Below are 26312 nucleotides of genomic sequence, written 5' to 3'. Positions count from 1 at the left end.
TCACTACGTCAAACGCAGAGCTAGAAATGCGTATTTCTCATCACTCGCAGAATTAACTATTTAATAATTCATATACCACATATTGACTGAGCATGTACTACAAGAGAGGCCTTGATTTAATCAGCATTTATAGGAAGACTGAGAAACAAACACACTTCAGATTGCTGGATCAAGGGCTGAATTTCAAATTACAAATATTTAAGAGAATCCCAGGACTTAGAAGGCTTTGTTTTTCTAGGTATAAAAAGTCTTATATGGCCCGGCGCAGTGGCTCATGCCTGTAATCCCAGCACCTTGGGAGGCTGAGACTGGTGGATCACGAGGTCAGGAGATTGAGACCATCCTGGCTGACACGGTGAAACTCAGTTTCTACTAAAAATACAAAAAAAAAATTAGCCGGGCGCAGTGGCACGTGCCTGTAGTCCCAGCTACTTGGGAAGCTGAGGCAGGAGAATCGCTTGAACCTGGGAGGCGGAGGCTGCAGTGAGCAGAGATCATGCCACTACACTCCAGCCTGGGCAACAGGGCAAGACTCCATCTCAAAAAAAAAAAAAAAAATTTTTTTTTTTGGCATTATCTGACTTGTTAATAAGTAGACAGAACAACTCTTTGTTCTAATTCCTGGTATCAGTCATTCAATATTAAGAAAACATCACTAATTACACTATCCTACAGACCTGTGCTGTCCAATGTGATAGCCATTAAACATTTGATTATTTAAACTTAAATGAACTAAAATTAACAAAAATTTTGAGATTCATCTTCTCCATCACACTAACCATATTTCCAGTGCTCAAGAGCCATATGTGGCTAGTGGCCATCCTACTGGACAGCATTTCCATCATTGCAGAATGTTCTATGGGTCAATGTGCAAAACAGCGTTTTCTTTCTTTTTTTTTTGATTTCGCTCTGTCACCCAGGCTGGAGTGCAATGGCATGATCTAGGCTCACTGCAACCTCTGACTCCCTGGTTCAAGCAATTCTCCTGCCTTATCCTCCCAAGTAGCTGGGATTACAGGTGGCCCCCACCACGCTCAGCTAATTTTTGTATTTTTTGGTAGAGACAGGGTTTCACCATGTTGGTCAGGCTGGTCTTGAACTCCTGACCTCAGGTGATCCACCCGCCTTAGCCTCCCTAAGTGCTGGGATTACAGACGTGAGCTACCACACCTGGCCCAAAACAGCATTTTCTGGTCAGGAACGCCTTGAGACCTGAGGCAAGTGTTTCACCTTCTATGAGTTTGGATCACTTACAAGGAGCATTTTGCTTTAGTTTAGTTCCTATTTGTTAACTTACTTCTTAGCTTCATAAAATTGTGTTCAATGCAAAAAGTTAAAAAAAAAAAAAAAAAAGCAAACATACCTCCATTTCATTAAAGTTAGTAAAACTGACCTCAAAAGGAATCAACTGTAAGCAGAAGTGATTAAGACAAAACCATTACAAACATAGGCATATGCTGGTAGGAAGGTAGAATGCCCCTCAGAACCCCTCTCACCTTGGCTTAATGCATAGAATCTAGACAAGGTCAGGGGCTAGGGTCTGGGGCTAGCTCAGAGAGTGACGGATTTCAGCTTGTCAGCTTCCTTCATCTATTAGCACCTACCATCACCATCAAATCGATGTTTGATGTTTTTAAGTGCTTACTATATGCTGAGCACCAGTCTAAGTGGTTTGTAAGTTTTATTCCATTCAATGTTCAAAACAACTCTAAGGTAGGTACTAACATTCCCAATATATAGAGGAGGAAACAGAGCCACAGAGGTTGGTAACTTCCTCAAAGGCAATAAGAGGACAGACTGGTATTAAAACATACTCCAATTCCAAATCCTGTGTTTTTAAACCGTATACAATATTATCTCCTATTCATTTCTAGGAGTTTAGGAGCCTGACATTTAAAAGTGAACACATTCTGTGTTGCATGCATTTTTTTCTGACTTTTACATTGGACCAGTACAATTGGTTTATATATGATTTGCCCTCTGCCAGCTTTTCTTTGGACTCATTTGTTAATGACCAAGCTTTTCACAATCAGGGTATTATTCAGGCCCAGAATTCTAAGTAACACGCATTAGGGAGTGGTAAGAAGTGAATGACTGCTGGAAATTGATGACCTATCTGATTGCCTTTAGGTAACAGTGCAAAAGAGAATGCATTTTCCTTATGGCATCTCTCAAGTGTACAAATGAAGCATGTAATACAAGGACACTATAGGTCATCCTAATCATTAGTCACCTTAAAATTTAGTTCATTTTATTTAAGATCATTTTGGATGCAAAAGTTTACCCTCTAAGTGCTTTGAAGAGTGCTGTCTCAAAATTGATTATTTCCCTTTGTGCCATTTCTGAAGGACATCATAAGCCCACTAGGGATCTCCTTCCTGTGTAATTCATCTCTTTATATTTCACTTATTATGTAATTTTATTTCCTTAGAACCTCTACTATGATTCACATCAAATAACTGCCATATTTGGGCCATCATTTTTTTTTTCTCCTCTACCTCTTTTTCTGTTTGCTAAATTTTATAGATGATTTTGCAGTTAATATTGAAACCTGTTACTATGAAATAGCTGTGTAAATACAGAAGGAGAAAAATCCATCTTACTTGCTAACACATAAATGCAATCTGCATATATAGGTTCAATGTGCCAAAAATCAAAACAACACCGACCAACGCTCTTAATATGTATTGTAATAATAAATAAATGGGAAGAGACAATAAATAAATATAAATTCAGCTTGGAGCCAGGGAGTTCTATATTAGGGGATGAGTCTACCATTTAATTGGGCTAGAAAATTCTACAGATCCAACTGAATTTCTACTCGCTTACTGATGTAATCCCTTATTAATCAGAGAGGAAGAAACCTATCATAGGACTGTACAACACAGAAACAACGATATAGATACATGCACATACACACACACACACACCCACCCATAAACAGGACACTCAAAGTCCCTTACTAAAGGTGTAACTAATCCTGAAATGAAAGGTTGGTTGAAGGAAAGATACACAAAGACTATATGTTTCTATTAAAGTCTCCAGGCTAGTAATAGCATTAGGATATCTCTCGTCTGGTGTAAAAAGAACACCTCAACACCTCTAAAATGACTGGAGGTGACTAGGGTTAAATGTGAACATTTAAATAGTGTAAGGAGATGCCTCTGCTATGAAATAGGTAACTCTAGATTAGCTGAGCTACTGTAGAGTTTTAAATGCACATAATCATAGTAAGCTCTGTATAGACTCAGAACTTCTTGAGGGCAGAGGGATTTACATTCGTGACCCCTGACCCTTAGATGCAATGCATGGTTAACCAGTAGCCCTTAGGAGCAGCCTGGGCTTATCATGGAGAGTAGAATTTCTGGTGTCTGGTGGTAATAAAGAACAGAGTCACGTTTAGTTAGTTTTATAACTTTAAAATGCTCAAAAACGTACTCTTTATGTCTGCACCTTCCTTGGTACACAACTGCCACATTTGACAGTGTTTATTTCTCCGGGGTCTCTTGTCCTGTAAGAGTCCAGCAGTGATGCCTGCTAATGGATCACAGCCCAGTCACCATGCTTCCATTTCACCTATGCGCCATGACCCTGTGCAACCTCATGGCAGGGCAATAAGCATGCGCTGCAAAGAGGAAGAAAGGAGAGAGGAAGATCCTGGGAACTATGTAGATTACGAAGAGGTGAAAGGGTCTAGAAACTCTGTGCTATAATCTGCATGTTTTCTCTATCAATCCTGCCTTATTGACAAACATTTGCTTTCTTGATAGAAACTTGGTAACTACTATATTCAGGCTGCATTCTGGAGGTGAGCTGGGCACAGATACTCTTTAACAAAATGTTTATCCTGATTCATTGTGACCTGGCCACCATTCTGGCTTTGACCTCCCTGATTATGGGACCACTGTGGCAAACAAAGATGAACCTCATTATAGAACTAGGGAAGAGATAACCAAAATGTACAGTCAACAATGGATCTCTCAGAATGAGTAACTTTCTCAGATTGGCAGGCAAAAGTCTGGCAAATGTGCCCTTTATCCCTGTGTTCTGCTGTGTGCCTCCTTTGCCCTGTGCAGCTAGCTGTATCTGAATGCTACACACTCCTACAATTACAGAATGTCTAGGTTACTTTATTCTGTAATCTGGAGAGGGCTAGAACTGGATGTCAGTCCTAAAACTTCCCCCAAGCCTGGTTCTTCTAAAGAGGACTGGACAGAGCACTGAGAAGGAGGACTTTATCTGATGGCTGAAGATGTGTTCATGGATGGGTGGGAAGCTAATTAGTTATCAAACAGATCATTCACTGCTGAGCCACTCTGTAGGGCTCTGTAATGGGCAACACAGTCTCTCACCCCATGTTGCCTTGTACTTGCCCTTATTTTATATTATAAACAAGCTTTACAGGTTAGCATGAAGATGGGAATAGGCTGTGTGCAGAAACAGACTGAGCCTACCTGAAAAGACCTTTGTTAACATCATAATTTCTGTTTTACATGTCAAGAAGGGTTTCTTTTTCCTTGGCTCTTGGGCTCATGCAGGGAAGAATATCATCATCATTTTCTTTGGTGGTACCCAGATTAGCTGGCATGGGCCAAGCTCAACGTCTTGCCTAAACTGAAAAGTAAATTTAGGGAAAACTAAAAAGAAATAGATAACTACGGAAGACTGTCTCTTCTTGTGAAATTATGCAATTGAACTCAGTGCCGGTGGACAGGCTGGCTTGTTTACAGACATAGAAAGTCTGGGAAGCTGGTTAGAGATGTGGATCATGTATTCTGAAACATCAATCAAAAGCTGTCATGTTTTGTTCTATACTATATATCTTCTTTATTTCCTATCCTGAAATTATTATCTCTCAAATGGTAATCTTGAGAACTGAAATACATGCAGGTAATTCAAAGCACACATGAAATGAACCACATGAGAAAAGATGCTAATATGTGAGTGTGAAACACTCTGGCCAAAATATACTCCATCATTTTCTTCTACACAGTAGACCAATGTATAGAAAGGGAGTTCTCACCTGGAGTCTTAAAGTTCCTTAGCTGAGAGGGAGTATCATAAACTTCAAGGACCCAGTCACCAGCAGCTCTTTCTCCCCAGCAATGAATGGTCATGAACTCCCAGTTTTTGAATCCTTCCATGGAGTGATCAAATAGCCTGAAAGTGAATAGAACATTGTTATGTGCGATATTTCAAATCCAATGAGGGTCTAGTTAAGACCACAATCAACACCGTTTTTTGTATCCATTAGCAAGTTCAGCTGGGCACTAGAGCTGGTCTGCATCCTGGATGTCACCAATTTGCAGATATAGATATACATACATATATATATAAATCATTGTTTTACCACAGAGAAACAGAATTGGGGCTGGCTATGTAACAGCAAATCTGGAAGGGAGAACCCACTGGGGATCAGGAAAACCAGGTTAAGACTCTACCTACAAGACTGACAGCACAGTATTGAAGACGTGGAGGAGCTAGGGCTCTCTTATACTGCTGATAGGAGTGCAAAATGATACGAGGCTCTGGAAAACAGTTTGACAGTTCCTATAAAGTTACACACACACTCACCATAAAACTCAGCAATCCCCCTCCTACCTATTTAAACAAGATAAATGAAGACATATGTTCACACGAAAAACTTCATATGAATGTTCATAATTCCCCAAAACTGTAAACAACTCAAGTGTCCATCAACTGGTAAATGTGTAAATAAATTATGGTACAGTCGGTCCTCTGTATCTGTAGATTCTGCATCTGTGAATTCAATCACAGATTGAAAATGGATGACTGTATATCCATACAACAAACTACCCAGTAATAAGTACTAATACATACCATGATATAAATGAATTTAAAAAACATTATGCTAAGTGAAAGAAGCCAGACACAAAAGACTACATACTGCATGATTCAATTTCTACAATATTCTAGAAAAGGCAAAATTATACGTAAAGAAACAGATCGGTGGTTGCCAGGGGCTGGGGAGGAGTGAGGAAAAGAGGCATGGAGAATTTTTGTGGGTGACAGAATTGTTTCATATGTTGAAAGTAATGGCGTGTGGCTATACAGCAACACAGATTTGTCAAAACTCACTGAATTATTCACATAAAAAACTGAATTTACATTGTAGGTAAATTATGCTTCAGTAAAAAGACTGCCCATTAATCTTATCCAGTTCAGGGAGTTATGCCTGAAATCCCAGCCTAGATCCTGCTCTTTCAGCCCTGCCAGTGATTTCCAAAGCTCCGAATTTGCAGTTTAAAATCTCTTCCTGCTTGAAATAGCTAGAATTATTCTGTTTCCTGCAATGGAATCCTGAAAGATATGAAGTATGAAGGGAAAGAAAACAAACAGATTCCCTTTCAAGAATAAAGAGACATTAATAATGTATAAAATTAACATATTAAGAAATAAGTGGGTGCAGCGGTTCACGCCTGTAATCCCAGCACTTTGAGAGGCCGAGGTGGGCAGATCACCTGAGGTCAGGAGTTCCAGACCAGTCTGGCCAACATGGTGAAACCCCGTCTCTACTAAAAATACAAAAATTAGCTGGGTATGGTGGTACACCTGTAGTCCCACTACTCAGGGGGCTGCGGCAGGAGAATCCCTTGAACCCAGGAAGCAGAGGTTGCAGTGAGCCTAGATCATGCCACTGCACTCCAGCCTGGATGACAGAGCGAGACTCCGTCTCAAATAAATAAATAAATAAACACATCACTTATGCAGGTATATAACATAGACTTGACTACCCAAATAAATATCCCAAAGATACAGAAGACATTTTCTGTAAAGATGAAACCTACATAGTGGAAAGTGAAAGATGGGGCAAGTCCTTTTTGTATAGAACTTTAAAAAATTATGTTCATCTATTATTTCACTGAAAAAAATAAAAAAAGAGTAAAATATTGCAAGTGAGTGAGGCAAACAGAGAGGAAAAATATCTCTAAAATTTTCTTAGGTGCAATCATGTCCAGTTACTGAGATATTTCTCTCCTTCAATGGGGACAAATGGTAACAAACGTTATGGTAACTGAAGTTTGATGGCTATTCAGAACACACAAATCAACTCTCTTTGCTTTAATCTCATGTTTACCAGACAAACTGGTGGTTATAATTTGACCTTCTCTGTACCTCTTCCCATTGAGAGAAAATGTGCCCTTCTAAACATAAAAGTAACTAGTTCAGTCCTCTTATAACAATATATTAGAACTCTGATTTTTTAAAAACGTATTTTATCAGTGCATCTGAGGCTCTTTCTAAAATGCCGGCAGGGTTCTAAAGCTAAAGGGTTCAGAAACACAATTTTGGATTGTGATAGGTAAATGGCTAACACTTTGCAATGTTCCCTAGAGAAAAGCAATAAACAGGAAAATCACCTGCTATATGTTCCTGAACCCTTGAAAGACAGAAAAATGAAAATTATTAGGCAGCATTCTCAGGTGTCCCATGGTCAAAAAATCTGGGAAAGGCTGAATCAAACAAAGATGAATAGAACTCTTTAATAGAGGACATCTCAGATCTTCAGAATATGCAAATGTGTTTTATCAATTTCCATAATGGGGTTAATTGGGAGGCAGTGATTTTCAAAGTTTACCTGGACATGAAGCCTATTCTCTTTCTCTTTTTAGAACATCTGTATGTGATCTATAAAGGTTCCCTCTCGAAACAGAGGAGTGTGGCACTTCAATAAGGAACGAGGTTGGATCTGGCAACTTTGGCTCATAGTGACAAGGATGAAGATGGCAGCTTTTTACATGAATATTTTCCCACTGGAATGGGTCCTCAATAGAGAAAGGATGGTGCACTTTATGGAGATTCTACAATCCACTGAACGACCACAATCAGCTCATTTCACAAGTTTATGGCTTAAGACTAGACTTGGACAAGAAGAAATGGCTGTGTCATTATATACTTAACTTACATCCATTGAATCCTTCACTAAAAACCCACAACATGTGTATGTTGGGCAAGAAGACAACAGAGATAGGGGAGGAGGAGCTTTTTCAAACTGCCCTTTCTAACAGAGAGATGTTGTTAAAGGGAATATGTTGATACAGAAATGGCTAGAGGCAGAAAAGCAGTTTAGAACCACTTCCTTCCTTAAGTCCCACAGCTCCAGCTTAAGCTCTAATTCGTTGAGGCCATGGTGCCATTTGAGGGCACTGAAGCAATAACTTGTCACATAATACCTCTCCAAGAGTGCTGAACTTAAAAGCAGTTCCCAAACAGTTTAGACAGAACACTTGGCTCATTGCCTCACATCCAAAAACTACAAAGGAGACTTGAAGCTGCCATCACATGAGGGGCAGTCTTGTTTCCACAACCTCAGCCAACTTTTAATCACTCATGGGTCAATGATTTGACTGCTGGATTAGCAGACCCTACGTTTCTCCCCTTCCACCCTTTCCTGTCCACCTTTGAAAGTCATTTCATTGCTACCAATCACTTTCAAATCACATCGGGCACAAAAATTAAATATAAACTGAGTGCCAAGAAGAAATATCCACAAATCAGAATTCAAGTAAGTGTTTCAAAGCCCAAACATAAATGAGCTTTGCCTATGTGGCTAAGCAGTTTTCCACCCCCTGGTCTCTTCACATTATTCAGAGTTGGAATGTTCATTAATTTCATGTGAATATAAGAGTTGAGGAGAGGAATGAAAATGCAGCCAAACACGACCATCACATTTTGCTGAAAGAGTTGATAGGGAAAAAAAACAGGCACCAATGGTTGTTGTATCACCTAACTGGGCTTTTACATTGCTAGTTTCATTCCGTCCTTTATAAGTACACATTGTTGTGTGTTTTAACTTGGATTCAATACTTCAGCTACTTCTTATTTTCTACCATTGTAACATTAAAGGAAACTGCATCTCTGCATAAAACAAAAGGTAACATAGCTTGTAGGTTTGCTTTGCATTGCAAAGAACATACTTGCTTAAGACAATCAAGTGTCAAACCATGGACACCTGCTACAGAGATTCCAATTGTGGGATCTTCTTTTATCAACTAAAAAGTTTAATGCCCAGTGTGAATGTCCACGCTGTGCCAACAGTGAAGAGATCAGACACATGCCAACATTATTAGTGTGGGTAAAATGTCAATAAAGCAGAGCCAGTGTGCTGAAAGCCAAAGTACATTAACTCCATGCCTTTATCCACTTCTCCTCTTGCAGTGAAATTCTGTCCTGTCAAAGTTGACTTCATAATCACGTGCTCGATGAAATGATATATGCATGTGATGGCACAAATTGTGCATCCAGTTATTAAAATGGTGCCCCACAGCCCTATCCCTGCAAGTGGTTTCCAAATAAATTACTTTGGATGAAGCCTGGTAGAAAAGATGACCATCAAGTGTAGTACATCCTTTTGAGGAATTAACTCAGGAAATAACTTATATAATTACTGTAAGCTTTATTTCCCTTCCTCTTAAAGAGTCTAGCCAATGTATCAAGGCTACAGCATTCTTCTATGATGTTACGGCAACTAAATAACAAGATGTTTTATAAATACTGACAGCTATGTGTTATCCTATAATTATTTCTAAAATTGTAAATGGATCTTAATTTCAGAATCATCCACTACTATTCAAATGGTATTTATGTTCACTACAGAACTAGACATCAGGCCAATATTCCTGGAAATTTTCTCTTTTCTCTCTTCTATTTTTTATTTTTTGAAAGTGATTCATTACAATTTAAGGTAGAGCTTGAAGAACTCATTTGGCTCCACTGTAGTTGAGTTTTTGGTTTTCTTTAGATGTTTGGTTTTTGTAAGTTTTAAATAATTTCTTCTGATACAGGGTATTTAAAACATACTATTTGCTTTTTCTCTCTTTCCTAATCTCAATTACTTCTTTAAGAAAGATTGAGAAGGAGAAAGGAACTGGTTCTAGAGGTCTGTAATACCTAAAATGATTTTTTTTTTTTTTTTTTGGTAAAAAACCTTCCAATATGCAAACTATTATCAATTCATTCACCAACCCCAAAATGCATTCCTTCTTGTGGGTACATAAGTACTTAATCTTCCTCAAGATTTAATTCATTTTAGAGTAGATGGCTTTTATTGAAGTATCTGTTTTATATTATAAGCCCCTTTGTAATTTCCTTGCACAGCATCCAGCAGCATACTGCTTCCAAGTCTTTTGATGACACAAAAGTAATAAGAATGTGTATGAAAAAGCTGGATGATCTTTTAAATCCTTGCTATTTAAAGTGTGGTCTGTGGACAGGCAGCTTCAGTATCACCTGGGAGCTTATTAGAAATGCACATCCTTGGACCTCACCCCAGACTGATAGAATTAGACTTTTTGGGAGAGGGACCCAGGCAACTGCATTTGATAGAGTCATGTACCAGGTGCTTGGAGAAGCACTGTGTAAATAAGAGTTACTACTTATTAAGTGCTTACTATGCTAGGCACTGTGCTAAGTATATAACTGTACGTGATCTTAATACGTGTACCAACCAACTCTGTGAGGTATATACTATTACATCTATTTTATAAATGAGGAAATTAGGCTTTCTAAATTGAAACACAGATATCAGTGAAGTCAAGAAAAACAAAGACTGTACCTTCTTTTGAATGAAGGAAGAAGGTTCACGTGGTTGGGTGTTACTGGAATGTAAAACATTCACTGTAGAAGTGTAATTTTTACTGCAAGCCACAGATGCATTTATATACCATGATGCCTTACAAATGTCAATAGTCTGTCATTGAACATTTGGGTAGGGAAGTGACAGAAATGACTGAAGCATAAACACTACATTTTAAATATATTTAATTATAGGACTCTATAGGTTTTGCAGATTAGAAAGTATACCTTCTCTCCATTTAAGACCATAATTAGAAGCAGAGATATTCATCTGTAATCAAATTTAGAAAGGGAGGCAAAGTTTCACCTTTCATTCGAGGCCAAAATTTAGAACAGAGGGCCAGTACATCTAAGCTAAATCTAAAACTCAATGAGGGAGATTTAGAAAAAAAAAAAAAGACAGCTTTTTATAATTCTAACAAATGCAGTTGAAGAAAGAATCTGCTGGGATAAGCTTTTGTTTGAAAAATTTTGACACAGGCAGACTTTGAATGTGTCATAGTATATAGGCTTATATCTAAAGTTGCTCTCATCTAAAAACATTTTCAAAGGACCCAAGCCCACCTGGCTTCTCCCTACACACTCGACCTCCATGCTCTTTATGGAAGTAAATCACTTGCTGTGAATATTCAATTTGCCTTTTTGTTAGGCAGTGTAAAGGCCAAGGGGAGAACCAAGAGGGTGGGACGGCAGGGGAAGAACAAAGGAAAGTCCATTCTAGGACTTCTCCATTGACCCACGGCACCCACCCACTGAATGATCCACGGGGCTTGCCAGGGGAGCATGCACGCCGGGCTAATGGGGCACAGAGCTCAAGCTGGACTGGAGTTCTGAATGCTGCTGAGTGCCTTCCAGCGCTTAGCACCTGCAGATGCTTGGGGAAACTGTTCCTCCTCCAACAGCTGTTCTCCACAGGAGTTCGGGCAAGTGCCCGTCAGCCAGGACAGGGAGCCACTGAGGGGCTCCAGACGGCCCACACAGACTACATCAACGTGTTCAGCACTTCGCGGAAAACAGACTTTCAAGGAATTCCTGTGGTGAGGAGATAAACAATTCTGAAGAAATTCCTCACTGAAATGTCTAAGTAAATGAGGACTTCTGGAAAGTCAACCATAAATAGTGACCATAGTTTCAGGTCCCCAGACTAGGGTGTATATTTTGTCAATACTGTAAAGGAGAGCACTGTCCTCTGGATTCTCCCCCTCTGCTTCATCCTCATTGTCTGGTCTCTGGTTTTTTCATTGCAAAGGAGAGGTGTTGCCAAGTGAGCCTCCAGATTCTGGTTCCTTCTCCCAGGAGCCAACACGCAGCCTGCTGTGAGTAAGCCATGGAGCAGAGGAGCTGCTTCAAAGGCCTTGGGGAGTTTTCCACGTTGGCTGCCAGGCTAGTTAAGTGTGCAGTGTTGGAAATTCTAATTCGGGATGAAAAGAATCACCCCTGCCCCCAGAGGGGTAGGACAGATAAAATGAGGAAAAGTCTGCCACAAGAAGCCAACATCTGCATCTCAAACCACCTCTGCTAGGGAAACATTGTTTTAAACTTTTCAGAATTCTTATTTAAAAAAAAATCTTTGTTCTTTGCTTTACATGGGCCTCCTGAGAAATCTTGACTTCTCTGAAAAAAAGACAAGGGTCTGGCAGGGGAAATATTTATTGCTCTTACCGATCATCTCTGGCAAATTCCTTCTAAAACCTGACCTCTTCATTTTTTTTCCCTACCACGGAGACGGACTGCCTTGCATACCAACATGAAGGACACCAGGAGCAAAGCAGGCCTTTGCTTCACCTCCTCTCCACCCCTTTCTGTGCCCTTGTTCCCAGCTCTCCATTCTGGGAATGTGCTTTGAAATGGGGCCAAGGTGAGAGGGCATGAGGCCTCCTTGCCACTAGGTCAGAGACTGAGAGGTTTTGAGGAAAAGTTTCCTCTAATGAAATGAAAGCTTCAGAGTACTCCAGAGGGATAGAGTGCCAAAAGAAACTGTCTTTCTTTAGCTGCCTCGGTAGGAGGGATGCTACCAGTGTCAAGCACAGCAGGAACGGGGGAGCCAGGCCTTGGAAGGTGGCCATTCATGGTTTTGGGACCGGGTGCAGCTGTTTCACATGGAAAGGGTCAGATGCTCAGAGCAATAATTCTGCAGAGCTTGTAGACAAATGAATTCACAATATCCTTTACATCTCTTGGGGTCTCCAGCCCCCTCCAATCTCCAGGCTCTCTGCCTCTCTTCAGTGGCTACTTATTTTCAGGACTAAGATGGAGGATAAATGAGAGCCACATTTGAAGAAACTGCTCCAGACCAAGAAGACACATTCTGGGAGCAAACTTTATTCCCAGGTGGTCTTGATGAGGGAGACTGAGGTGCGCTATGGGAGCGCCGGTCACCGCATGTCGGAAATGCCTGTTTCTTTTCTCCAACACAAGTCATGCAGCACTCTTGTGTTCAGCACTTTGCAAAGAGCAAAGCAGATGTCGGCTGTTGAAGAATGCATGCGAGCCTGAAGCCAGCAACACTGCAATCCACCAAATGCCTGTGATGGAATCCATAGCTCCTCTGCTCACAAGTTTCCTCACTGACGTCATTTCAGGGGAAGCCAAAAATAAATAGCGGAATATGCAGGAAGAGCCCAGACAGGCTGAAGAGGTTGAGTTTTTCAAGCAAACAGCAACAGCGGAGGGACTGTTTCTCTACAAGGAAGGGGGCTCGGGGGAACACGATCCACACATGTGAAGCAAACCTTTGCACTTCACAGTGTTTCACCGGGATACATTTTCAAGTTAAACCCAGATGAATAATGGTAAAGAAAAGAAAAAAAAAGCAAGAAATAAAGGCCTTCCCTAGCTTCGGTAACCACAGCTGGAGAGACCTTCATTAATCACATAATCGTGTATCTGAAGTTTTGCTTGCTGGAAAGAAACCTCAGGCAGGTACCTGCAATTACCCTGCAGGCGGCCTGCTGAGGCCTCTTTGTCTGCAGTGGGAGGAGGACATGAGGAAGCGCCCAGGGATCCTATGCTGAGGAATCCTTATGTTCCTTGCACCTGCATACACTTATTGTGGCAAAGCTGCACATCACATTTAAAGTACTAAACCCAAGTTTCCCATACACTAATGGAAGATGTTAGATTTGAAAGAACACAGCAAGTCTAAGCACAGAAATAAAATGCACATGAAGATTTCAGATTCTGGGCTGGGCGCAGTGGCTCATGCCTGTAATCCCAGCACTTTGGGAGGCCAAGGCAAGAGGATCACTTGAGGTTGGGAGTTCAAGACCAGCCTGGCCAACATGGTGAAACCCCGTCTGTACTAAAAATACAAAAATTAGCTGGCTGTGGTGGCATGTGCCTGTAATCCCAACTACTGGAGAGGCTCAGGCAGGAGAATCGCTTGAACCCAGGAGGTGGAGGATGCAGTGAGCCGAGATTGTGCCAACACTGCACTCCAGCCTGGGCAACAGAGCAAGACTCCATCTCAAAAAAGAAAAAAAAAAAAAAGATTTCAGATTCTGTACTCCTAGTTGCTATAAGCCAGAAAAGTTATTGTTCTCTCCTTTTCTCACTGTCCTATAGTAGATGAAGTTAGGGATTTTTAGAAGCAACTGGCAAGTTCAGTCTCACTGTTGGCTGTGCAGACTTTCATGGGCCTCTTGCCTCTCAACACCTCTGGCCTGTTGTTAGTGTTCTAACAAAGATCACCTCTGCCATGGTCACCTGGCGTGTGGACAAGTGGCTATGTCTACATAAAAGGTTGACTTTCATTTGAACTATATATGCCACTGATAAGAAAGTTTTTGCCCCCATTAAATGTTCTTCTGAGAGAAAAAAAAATCAAAGAAGCTTTAGGCTTTGGGCTGTGGTTTGTCATTTAGAACCACCATTACAATGAGGATCACAAGAAAAGCTGACATCTCCCCTCTTCGGTCCCACTTGCTGACAACTTTCTCCCATGTTCCCAACTACTCAAAAAGCCAAGGGAGCAAAAGAAAATGAGTGATAGAACATTCTGGCCACATTCTCTCAGCAGGATCTTGGCTTGTACAAAATACAGTTACTTATATGCTGGGGAAGTGTTTTGGAGGAAGCAGGGAGGAGAGGCTAACAAGCGAAACTGAATACCCTCTAGGGCAATAAAGACTGAAGAGTCAGCTGGGCGCGGTGGCTCACGCCTGTAATCCCAGCACTTTGGGAGGCCGAGGTGGATGGACCATGAGGTCAGGAGATCGAGACCATCCTGGTCAACATGGTGAAATCCCGTCTCTACTGAAATACAAAAAACTAGCCAGGCATGGTGGGGCGCGGCTGTAGTCACAGCTACTCAGGAGTCTGAGGCAGGGGAATTGCTTGAACCTGGGAGGCGATGACTGCAGTGAGCCCAGATCACACCACTGCACTCCAGCCTGGAGACAGAGTGAGACTCCGTCTCAAAAAAAAGGACTGAAGAGTCAACCTTAAAAACAGGGGTCAGCAAACCATAATCCTCAGGCCAAATCTGGCCTGCGCCTGTCTGTAAGTGAAGTTTGGTTGGCACACAGGCATGCTTATTCACTTATATTGTCTAGGTGGCTTCTGTACTCGAATGGCAGAGTTGAGTAGTTGGGATAAAGACCTGGCTTACACAGCTCAACACATTTATTGTCTGGCTCTGTGCAGAAAAAATCTGTTAACACCTGCTTTAAAAAATTAGAATTTCCTTTAAGTTTTGAAAGTAAGTGCTTGGGCAAGAGAATTCGGTTAATCTGTAACGAATGACAGCAGATACTTAATGGTGGGGGAGGGGATATCAGAGGCCTTATGAGTTAGTGCTCTGCAATTCTTTTGTAGGATCAAGAACAAGTGGCCTTTAATTTTTCTACTGCATCCTTTTCTTAGCCAACTATTAAATGCCCCACTTTTCCACGTCTACAGATTATAGGCAGCTTCACAATCTCTACTTATCAGCAGTGAGATCCTGACATCTAAGCGCCCCCTCTGCTGGCTCCCAGGTTAGGTGAAAGCAGCAGCTGTTCCCTTCTACCTAAGGAATAGCCAAGTGTCGCTGTGACTACTACACTGGTGGGCAGAGACCACTGCTGTACCTGTTGGCCAAAAGCTGAGACCTAGTTCCCGAGGGCGAGGTCAGGTAGATGGCCAGGTCTCCTCTCCTGGGGTGGGTGATGGTGATGCGCACAACGACGTGCTCCAGGTAGTTGACATGGCGGTTGGGGTTATCCGAGCAGCCCGAAGCTTTGTAGATGGAGCGCACTGCACTGTTAGGGCGGATTGTCCTGTAAAAGAGAGAGAGGGAGTTGGAGCAAATGACATCACAGAGCTCAGGTGAGTGAACCTGGAGGCATGGAATAAATATACAATGTTTAGTATCCAGCTGATAGCTGGATACTAAATATACAATGTTTATTACCAAATGTGATATACAATGTGCTATCACCAAAATAACTGGGTCACTGAAAGGATTACCAGTTAGTGGGAAAGATGCAAGGGAGAGGTGAAAAAGGAACAAGGTTCTTTCATCTTCATGAAGGTAATAGATCTCAAACTTGAGTATGCATTGATATCAGCTTGTTAAAACACAGATTGCTGGCCCCAGAGTGTACGATTGAGTAGGTCTGGGATGGATCTCAAGAATTTGCATTTCTAACAAGTTCCCAGGTGATAGTGACGTAGCTGATTTATGGAATACACTGTGAGAACCACTTACTGTGGTACAGTGGAGGCTTGGGGATTAGCATAAAGGGGGTTCACATCCCTTGCTCTGTAACCCACCAGCACATTCTTCCCTCTTGCCTATAGGTTCCCATCTTCCTCTCTAGCTTCTTCCTGTGCCACAGTTCCCCTTGAACACTAGGCTGCAGCCACAGTGGCATCAGGTTCAACCTCTGGGATAACACAAGTTTCCCACCTTGGGGACTTTGCACACACTACTCTGCCTGAAGTACTTTTGTTGTTGTTGCTGATGTCCCTATGGCTAACTCTTCTTCCTTCAAGGTCAAAGCTTAAATTTCCCCTCCCTGAGACCTTCCTCGAGCCACAGGTGAAAATATGTCCCCCATCTCTTATTTTTTACATTTTAAAAATTTCCAACATCCGTTTATTAGAATTTGTAATTATATACTTGTTTTTTTTTTGGTGTGATGCCTCCATTAGACTGTAACCTCCACAAGGGTAGGAAGTATTACTTATTCTCCTTTTTATTCCTAATGTTTTGCTCAGTGCTTGATATTCAGTAAGTGCGAGAAAAAGTTACTTAGTGAATGAGTTTGTGAATGAATAAACAAATAATTCCTTTGATCCCATTTCCACACTTTTCAAATGAGAATAATACCCAAGTTATTACACAGCTTTAAGAGGAAAACATACATGAAGTGTCTAGCCCTTGGCATGGCCCATAGTAAGTGCTCAATAAACACTGGTTAACTTTCCACCCTTTTGTTTTTTCTCTCTCATTCTCTGCCACAAGAGTAGAAAGAAAATAAACTCAAACAACTTTAGTTGATTTACTTCTGCTTCCTAACAAATTTTCTCAAGAATGACAATGTCTCTAGTTTCATCATCAACCAAAGTTCAACAATATTTTTCAGAGAGAAAAGTCTCTGAACAGAAAGCCAAGAGCAAAACACTAATAAGCCTACTAAGATAGAATCCTGTTGGCAAACCCTGTCAGCACAGCCTCCAAGTCTGTGCCACTAAAACTGGGGAATAGGCCCTGAAAGCTGTGAGTAAACTGCAATCTCATTTACTGTACATTTTGTACCACTCTTTGGATAACTACGCAGTATAGAGTTGTTACAGTTTTTAAAAGTACACTGACTTCTGGAGAATACTTGTACCATCAAATAGAAATATTGACAGTAGAAAACTTTCAAGAGCCCAGGGGTAAGCATATCTCCCAATCCCTTTTTTAAAGATGCTTTTCTTTGAAGGATTCTTGGGCTATACTAGTATGAATTTAACAGCTCAGAATCCTAGCCGTTCTATTACCATTTCATAGTCACATTAGAGAGAAACTACAGAAGCTTTTAGCCTCTGTGTGCAACAAGGGGCTGTCTTGCTCTATTTTGGGGCATTGTCATGCTATTTGCCGGCAGCAAGCATTACTTGATTTGTCGGTCTGTGCTCTCCACACACACGTGCTGCCGGGGAACGGTGGTCCACTTCTCTGCCTCCATCACCATGGCTTCTGCGTCCATCAGTCCAAATCCATAAAGATGGCTCACTGTGGAAAGCGAGAGACTGGTCAGCTTCACTAAGCTACATATGTCAAATTATAACGTCACTCAGTAGAGACCTCAGACACCACCCTGCGGGATCCTAGCTATCTTTCCAGCAATGATTTGAGAAATAAATCCAGCAAAACAAATACATAATCATGTCAAGAAAATAAGACATATGTGCAGTTTTCATTGACTATCTATCACTACCAGTAATATGCCTATCATTTATGAATTGTTACTTCATGCTACGCACTAGTCTACAGTTTTACATTTAGTTCTCCCAACAATCTTCAGCTGTTAGTGCCATTATTATATCATCATTCATTAATGAGAAAGCTGAAGAACAGAAAAACTTAGCCAAGATTGACTAGCAAGTCACTGGTCGAACTAGGTTTTAATGCACATAGTTTTTCTCCAGGGCCCCACTGTTTAATCGCTCGCATTTAACTGATGGCATCACTGCTTTCATAAGATAAAATAATTAATAGGTTTAAAGAGAAGTAACAACGTATATGACTTCTCATAGAGCAAGAAGAACTTACATACAAGAGATACTAACGTTCTGACATATCTAGTAATTAGGTTGACTACCTTAGAAGACATAAATTATTAGCTTTCTTCTAGCATATACAAAATTTATTAAACTTTATCCATGAAATATTTGGAGGCCTCTAGACTTTTATGCCAGCTTCAGGTTTTTGAATCTTTTGGTTCTCAGTTAGCATACCTATTGATCTGAAGCTGAATTTGACATAACTGTCTCAGAAACTTCAATTAGATATAGGAATACTTGACTGATACAGTAATATATACATGTGCAGATCTTTCTAAAAATACTTTAAAATTCCAGTTGGTACTTAAAATCTCCACTTCTTATTGAACTGTCTCTTATAACTTTATATTCAATACTACGTCATATTTCCAGTTTTTGTCTAAAACATTTTTTATTATCATCACATGAATGACTTTATGCAAACATTTATATAGCTGCCCATGCTTATGGATTACTTAAATACACCAGCTTGATTGTCGCAACGTGCTCAGATGTAGTTCCATTCTACTTGCAAAACAACCTCATCACCAAACCTTTGCTTTAGGAAGGCCACTCTTAGAGATTCCAGTCAGAGGCTGCTCTTTCTGCCCCGCTGCCTTTGTCCAGGCTGAGAACTTGGCCTGACAACCCCTCTTTCTTTCTCTCTGCAGAGTTAAGCCCTACTCTAATAAGTTCCTGAAGGCCTGGCTAGTCTATCTTTTCCTTCTTGAAGTACTCTCTGACCAATGAAACAGTCAAAAGACATTTACTGAAATTCGACTATCTGACCAGTGAACTTTTCTCCTTTCTACTCTGGTAACTAATTAATTTGTCAATCCATCTGCCCTTCTGTCCATCCATCCATCCATTCATCCATTCATCATCCATCCCTCCATCCATCCATCATTTCTTGAATGCCTTTGATGTGCCACACACTGTTATTAGGCACTGCACCTTTTATCTGTGCCATCAATTGCATTGCCAATTAACTCTCTCTGTCAGCATATGTCTTTTTACTCCAGCTGCATTATAAACTGGTTGATGACAGCAACTGGGTCTTGTTTCTTTATATGTTCTATGTTAACAGAACTTGATGCACATAGAGGACAAATAAATTATAGTATATAAAAACGAACACTGTGCTAGGATGAAAAAATACTGCCTTAATTATGTGATTTGCTAATCACATAATTCTTAGCAAACAAGAAAATAATACACAATTTCCTTGTTTGGGGATGTTATGATCTATCTCATCTACATTATTAAGTTCACTGAGCTCCATGTGAGAAAATATGTGTAAAGAAACATATGAATGTAAGGTCTCTTTACTTTAATATCAGGTACTTAGCCAGATACGACATATTAAATAAAAAAAGTAAACCTACTTTGCTATGGCACAGATATATGTGGGAGTTTTATACAGGTACTTCTGCAATTTTTATTATTTTTTTTAAATTAAAAACTGAGCATATTCATTGTAAAACATCTTATCCAGAAAATAAACAAAATGAAAATTATCAAAAACCTTATCACAAGTTGATAAGTTTTATGAACAATTCTGAATATTTAGTTTCAGTTCTGTAACATCATGAGGGGTAATTAAAAAGGGACAGAGGTACTCACATGATACAGAAGAAATGTCAAATTTGGGCTTAAGGAACTAAACTGTGGAGATCTTTTGTAAAAGTTCATGAGAATCATTATGTTCTTACTCATCATTTAACCATAGCCTATACACCAGGTCGTCATGGACAGTTGACGGTATTTTTCCCCTACCCTGGGGAAATTGAAATTTTTACCAAAGATGTTATGTCAGGAGCTCTACCTCCAACCAGTCCTTAAATATCCCCCATGCTAGTGTCAAGTGGTTTTAAACTAGCACAACTCATCATTTTATTTCAGTTTAGGGAAATAAGATGAAAGATTTGATTGGCATGTTGGGGGTGTGGAGAAGGGAGGTGGGGACTTGGACAGGGCCAGGGCTTTGAGCTGTCACTGCAATACCAGATACATGCCCCACCTGAGCGGCCATGCTTGCACTCAGCTGCTCTGGCTCCTGTTTTCACCCTCCCCTCCTCCATAACTATCCACCTAACAACCATGAGGACATAAATTAACATGAACAATCAGACACAGAAAACACTTCATGCCTGTTAAACAACCACTTGAGTTAAGTAGAAAAGCACCTTGAGACTTTATGAAGGCCATAAATTTGTTTCCTTTTCCAATTCAATTTCTACCCTCCAGAGACAATGTCTGTTCACGAAACACTCAAAGTAGATGCTCGGAAAAGAGGCTGACTAACTACAGTTAAACTGCAGACTGATCAACCGAATAAAACTTCATACTAATATAATATTAGTGAACAAGAAAACTGGTTGCTGAGTAGATCAATGAAGGTCACTAAGTCAATAAGGGAAATTGCACAATAAATGTGTTGGGCAGAGGAACTCCCTCAAAATCTGGTGTCAATAGGGGAAAGAACCATTATGCAGTTTGGAAGAACTAACAATTTTTTATGTAAAATGTTCATACTTAAAATGACCTACAAAGAGAGAAACATTGACATTTTTGGTGACCATTTGAGTCAAGTCTGTCTTGCACATCTACTGTTACCCTGACGGGCTCCCAAGGGTTCAGAATATGATTCTCTCCATGGGCTGTGAAATGCCTGGCTTGGAGCAGGGCTTTCATAAATATCTGTGAAATGAATGAATGGTACCTAGAAGAGAAATGTTATTTAATTCACCAAGTGTCATAAAGTGTTTACCAGGGAATTGTAAGGGGAAATTAAGAGGCCTGTTCTTTTTATTACTGATTTCTGTAAAGTCACCCTTAACATTTGAAATTTATTCAAGGATAGAGCCAATATTCACATTTTACAATGTACAATTATAGCAAATATACCATGCAACAGTTGGTTACGATACGGCCATTCCATAACGAAAGTAATCTTATTTATGCACATTTCTCACGCCCAGTTCAGAGCAAAAGCTGAGCCTGAATATAATTTTATGATGATCAAGTGGAAGCCATTCTGCGCAAGCACTGTGTAAAATGCAAAATTCCATGAAATCAGAGCACTATTAACATTGGTGTGAACAGGAATCCCGACCAGTTCAAATAGAATTTTTCATTCCTAAGAGTGGGGGCAGAAACATTCAATTCAGTTTTAATCTTAGTTAAAATTCAAAAATCAAATATTAAAAACATAATTGAGGGAACAAGTTATGTATACAGAATAATTAAAGATCTTGAAACAGAGTTACTGGAGTACATTTCAGAAAGTAAATTTATTTTTTAGTGGAGTGAGGTAGGACAAGCTCTGTTTCAATAAAGGAGGTCTGCAAAACTTGCCTACCATTATATCTATTCCTTTAGAGTTCAGGGCTGTTTACATTTTGATAGGTATAAGATATCAATTGAGGTCTCACAAATAGGCTCATTTATGCACATAAGCTCAGGAAAGCCGTTTCATCTTGCACCAGAAGTACAGCTAGTTTTTATTCAAAGGTATCCAAAGGCTTCCTTGCTTGGAATAGTCAGATGGACAAGAGAACACAGGAAAACAGTTAATATTCTCTGGCAGGTATATTCTTATTTTCTGATGAGACCAGGAGTGCTGAGAGAAGATAATTGTTAGGCACACAAGTAGGTAATCGCATAGTTTGAAAGCAGATTCAGTTAATATATGCAACAGCTTTAGCTAGGAGGCCTAAAAGACTCTATTCTAAAGATAAGCTAGAAAGCTCAGCAGGAAAAAAAATAGAAGTTTCTGGGCATAAGAAGCTGTAACCAGGAAAATTGGGTATATGTTCATCTCTTTTAGTGGACTGTCCTTACTGGAGCCAGCTATTTAACATTTTTTAAAAATTACACTGAATGGATATTTCATGATGACACTAACACGATTGTGAGTAAATCACTCTATAAGGAATTGACTGGTTAAAAACAGTTTGAGCTTCCTAAAGTGAAAGAGGACCTTTCTGCTAAAACACAGTGTTATGCAGCATCCCGCAAACAAATAAATAAAATAGGGCAAACAAATAAAATAAGGCAAACAAGCAGCAACAAAAACTCTCTCCAAGGAGCCTAGGAGAAATTTTAAATTTTGCCTGTACCTGAAAAAATGCAACTTAGTAACAACTATCCATTACTGAGTATTTAATGTAAAAGCCCAGCTAAAATATCTCCTATTCCTTATGACCAGGGAGAGTAAATGTCCAGATTTGCTCAGGACTGTCTGATGTTAGCATTGAAATGCTTGTGCCCTGGGAATTCCCTCATTCCTGGGCAAACCAGGAGACTCGTCACCGTACGTGCAACTGAAATCGGAATGTGATAGTACTATGGAGAGAGAGTACTCTCCCAACTGTTAATATCAATAATCTAGTTCCTAGAGGGCAGTCAGGCATCCTGCACCTATATTTCTATTTGTTCGGATGCACATAACCATCAAAATATGAAACATGGCTGATAAATTAGATTCAGTAATTTGATTATTCGAAAGCATCAGTTTCAATATACTTCACCAATATAAGCTAATAATTGATCCAATTAATTATTATATCACTCAGGTTGTAAAGCACCTACTCTGTATTCAACACCGTACTCAACAGTGAGATCCAAATGCAACAGAAAATAATTTGTGTTCTCACTCAAGTAGGAGGTGAGACAAGAATAACTTTATAATTTGAGAAACAATTAAAAGCACCAAACTGCATAATTACTGTAAGTATAAAAGGATATCCAAAGAGTAAGAAATCAGTCAAATACAAGGGCTATCAAGCAACCAGGTGTATAGTAAGTACTCAATCCATGTGAGCCACGATCTGCAGTAACATAAGGTAACCTGAGGGGAAAGTGATCCATATTTGGATTGTGGTTTCATGCATGTGTAGGATTTAGTTAGGTGGAGGACGAAGGTAGCACATCGCAGGGGCCAGGACTGAGCATCCTGGTTAGATAATTAAGTCCTTCTGTGGTTCGTTGAGGCACCGAGGAAACCAGCATTCCTGCAGTCGGGTGAATAGTCAGCAGGGGAAGGGGAGAGTGGTAAGTGTGCAGGGAATAGAGGGTGAGACCAGACTGCAGGAGAACTCAAAGACAACCATGATTGCTGGGTGTCAGCTGCCATCAATCAAGTTGTTGCTATTCTCATCTACCTATAAGTAAACCACCAGAATAAAAGGTAGTTACCCAAATTCCCGTCTTGAGGAGGGCTGCTTGATCTGTGGGCTGGGTAGAAATTCCGAACCAGAGATCAAAGAGCTGCCTGCAGCTGTTGCAGTCCTAGCACCTTTGGATTCTTTGATCCTCAATGTGCTGAACCACCTGCTCTGAAATAACTGCTCCCACCAGGGACCTTGTGCCTCCCTCACCTACTAATCAAACCAGGCCAAATGTGCAGGACAGGAGGAGAGCATGAAACTGAGAGGACCTGGGACGCTTTCCCAAGTTGCCATCGTCCCACATGCATAATGTAAACACTTAAGTATGGTTTTGTTTTTTTTTTAAATGTAAAAAGAAACAGCTAAATATGAAAACAAAATGAAACTTCCTACGGAAGAAAGAAAAAGTGGGAAGTGATACTTTTCAGTCTCATGTCAGCAGTTTCACACCTAAATATCTGATAGTGGAAAGCCAGAATGCTCCCAGAAACACCTACTTCTTCCTCTGTCTTATTCCCTTCCTCCGCTATCTCTTCTACGCGTACTCTTATATTTCAGTGCAAAAGGAGCATGAGCTTCTTAGAGAGAGATTCAGAACTATAGTTGCAATGCTTTCTTCTGCTGCTCAGTGCAAAAATGCAGACTCCCTTGGGGTAGTAAAACATGGCAGCTGGCACCTGTGTTCTGCTGCCTGGTATTTATTTATTATTTATTTATTTAGAGACGGAGTTTCACTCTTGTTGCCCAGGCTGGAGTGCAATGGTGTGATCTCGGCTCACTGCAACCTCTGCCTCCCAGGTTCAAGCAATTCTCTTGCCTCAGCCTCCCCAGTAGCTGGGATTACAGGCATGTGACACCACGCCTGGCTAATTTTGTATTTTTAGTAGAGATGGGGTTTCACCATGTTGGCCAGGCTGGTTTTGAACTCCCGACCTCAGGTGATCCACCCGTCTCAGCCTCCCAAACTTTTGGGATTACAGGTGTGAGCCACTGTGCCCGGCTGCCTGGTTTGTTTTTATTTTTCCCTTGCTCTTCCTAAAATCTCATGCTCTCATAACAACTCCAGCCAGATCCAAACATGCCAGCCGTCACCAGCGCTACTGAGAACTTGCACGTGGAAAGTTTCCAGATACTGTCTCCTGGGCCTGTACTTCAAAGCTACTCTTGGGGATGGGTTTGATCAGCAGCTGTACATAGTCAGAAAGGCTCTTCAGTATAGACTAAGGAAATGGAGTTCAGGAAAATACTGCTGAGTTCCTCTTCTCCACGCACAATGTACTTCATTATACACATGTAGGAATATAATGTTTATATATACACACACAATTTATTATATTCTATATGAACATATAGAAACATATTTATTACTATTTGTTTCATTTGCAGAGTTAAAACAAGAAGGAGATATGTCTGCTTTCTGTCAAGGGCCTCTTTCCATTTTAAGAAAAGAAAAAAGTGTCAGATTATTTTCTTATTTTCTTCTGACCAGTCTTCATTTATTTGCTCCCAGCATGGTTACAATAGGCAAGTAATTCGCTTAAGGTAATTGATGGGTATTTCCTGAACAGGAGTAGGAAAACTACTATACCAGCTTGGGGAGACCCAGCCATGTAACCCACATCATATCCAGATCCCATTTTTGCTTGTTTTTAGGAATGACTGTCTGGACAAAGATGAGAACAAGATAAAAAATGTACTACCAGGGCCTTTGGGTAAAGGCTAGTTGAAGATTAGATTGACCACATGTCAGTTCCCCAGCCTAGATCTTCTTGATGTAAAACTTGAGCAAACAATGAATGAAATAGGATTTTGGTTAGCTGGCAGCCAAAATTCCTATTTGTGGATTATTTACATATTGCTTTTAGATAATTCTTTATTTAATTTTCCTTTAGTTTTGCTTTGCTTTTCCCTTAAGTTCTCGTAAGATAAGGGAATAGAAAATTTAGTTGACATTTATTTCAAGTGAGTGCCTGTTTACTCAGTGGTTAACAGTAATTACAAAGATTTGGTTATTTCATCCAGCTACACATCCCTCAGCTCACCTCACAAGGAGCCTTCTTCACCCACTGCTGGAGGTGATGATGGCAAACAAAGAAAAATTATTCCTTGTCACTGGGAATGTCACTATTTCACAGGGAAGAAAGCTACCACATATCCTTCTCAGTTTCTGCCACTATGTGGGCTTCTCAGGAGCATTCCCTTTTATTTTCATAAAACTCAACTGATTTTTAAGCTTAATGGATGTCAGTAGGGAAATTTCTGTAAAATTTATGAAAAGTAAGCCATTACTGAGAACTGGATGTTCTTTTAGAAGAATGGCCCTTAAATCCTTCAGTAAGATTTGGATTCATGGAGAGAAGGTAATGAGACCAGAATATTTGGAATGGTGACATTTTCAAGGAAGCTGTGTGGACCTGGAATGCATGGCTGGATTTACTCTGGAGGCAATGAGTGCCAACGATCAAGGAAATGACATAATTGAATTGATATTCTGGAAAGATTAATCTGGGATTTGTTATACGGGATATCAGAGGCAGAAGGACTAAGGCAGGGAACCTATTGCCATGGTGCAGGCATGTGAGATCATAAACCAGGTTATGGAAATGGTGAATGAAATGAGAGATCAGGTAAGGAAGAAGCAATGGAGTTTTGCAATTAAAACTGGAGGTGACCAAGGAGTCAGGAACAGGGTGACGGACAGAAGGGTATCCCCTGTCAACAGAGGCCAGCTTCGGGGAGAAGTTGTTTTGTGAAAGATGATTGATGGCTTCTGTTTTAGAAGTTCTCAGCTGTAAATGACATAGAGAGGGC

General features: G+C 40.3%; 1 protein-coding gene across 2 annotated transcripts in view; it reads right to left on the bottom strand.

Moving 5' to 3' along the window:
- PCSK5 (proprotein convertase subtilisin/kexin type 5) overlaps nt 1–26312 on the bottom strand; it is a 467874-nt gene that overhangs the window by 182622 nt on the left and 258940 nt on the right. For both annotated transcript variants that reach the window (XM_009244528.4, XM_063714247.1), the window contains exons 11-13: nt 17683–17800; nt 15666–15854; nt 5024–5160 (exon numbers count right to left, since the gene is read on the bottom strand). In XM_009244528.4, coding sequence (XP_009242803.1) covers nt 5024–5160; nt 15666–15854; nt 17683–17800 — 444 coding nt within the window. The remainder of the gene's footprint in view (nt 1–5023; nt 5161–15665; nt 15855–17682; nt 17801–26312) is intronic.

Source organism: Pongo abelii, chromosome 13 (assembly GCF_028885655.2).
Source record: "Pongo abelii isolate AG06213 chromosome 13, NHGRI_mPonAbe1-v2.0_pri, whole genome shotgun sequence".
NCBI classification, from domain to species: Eukaryota; Metazoa; Chordata; class Mammalia; order Primates; family Hominidae; genus Pongo; species Pongo abelii.
Note: the sequence above shows the minus strand (reverse complement) of the source record. Positions and strands in the feature narration are given on the sequence as shown.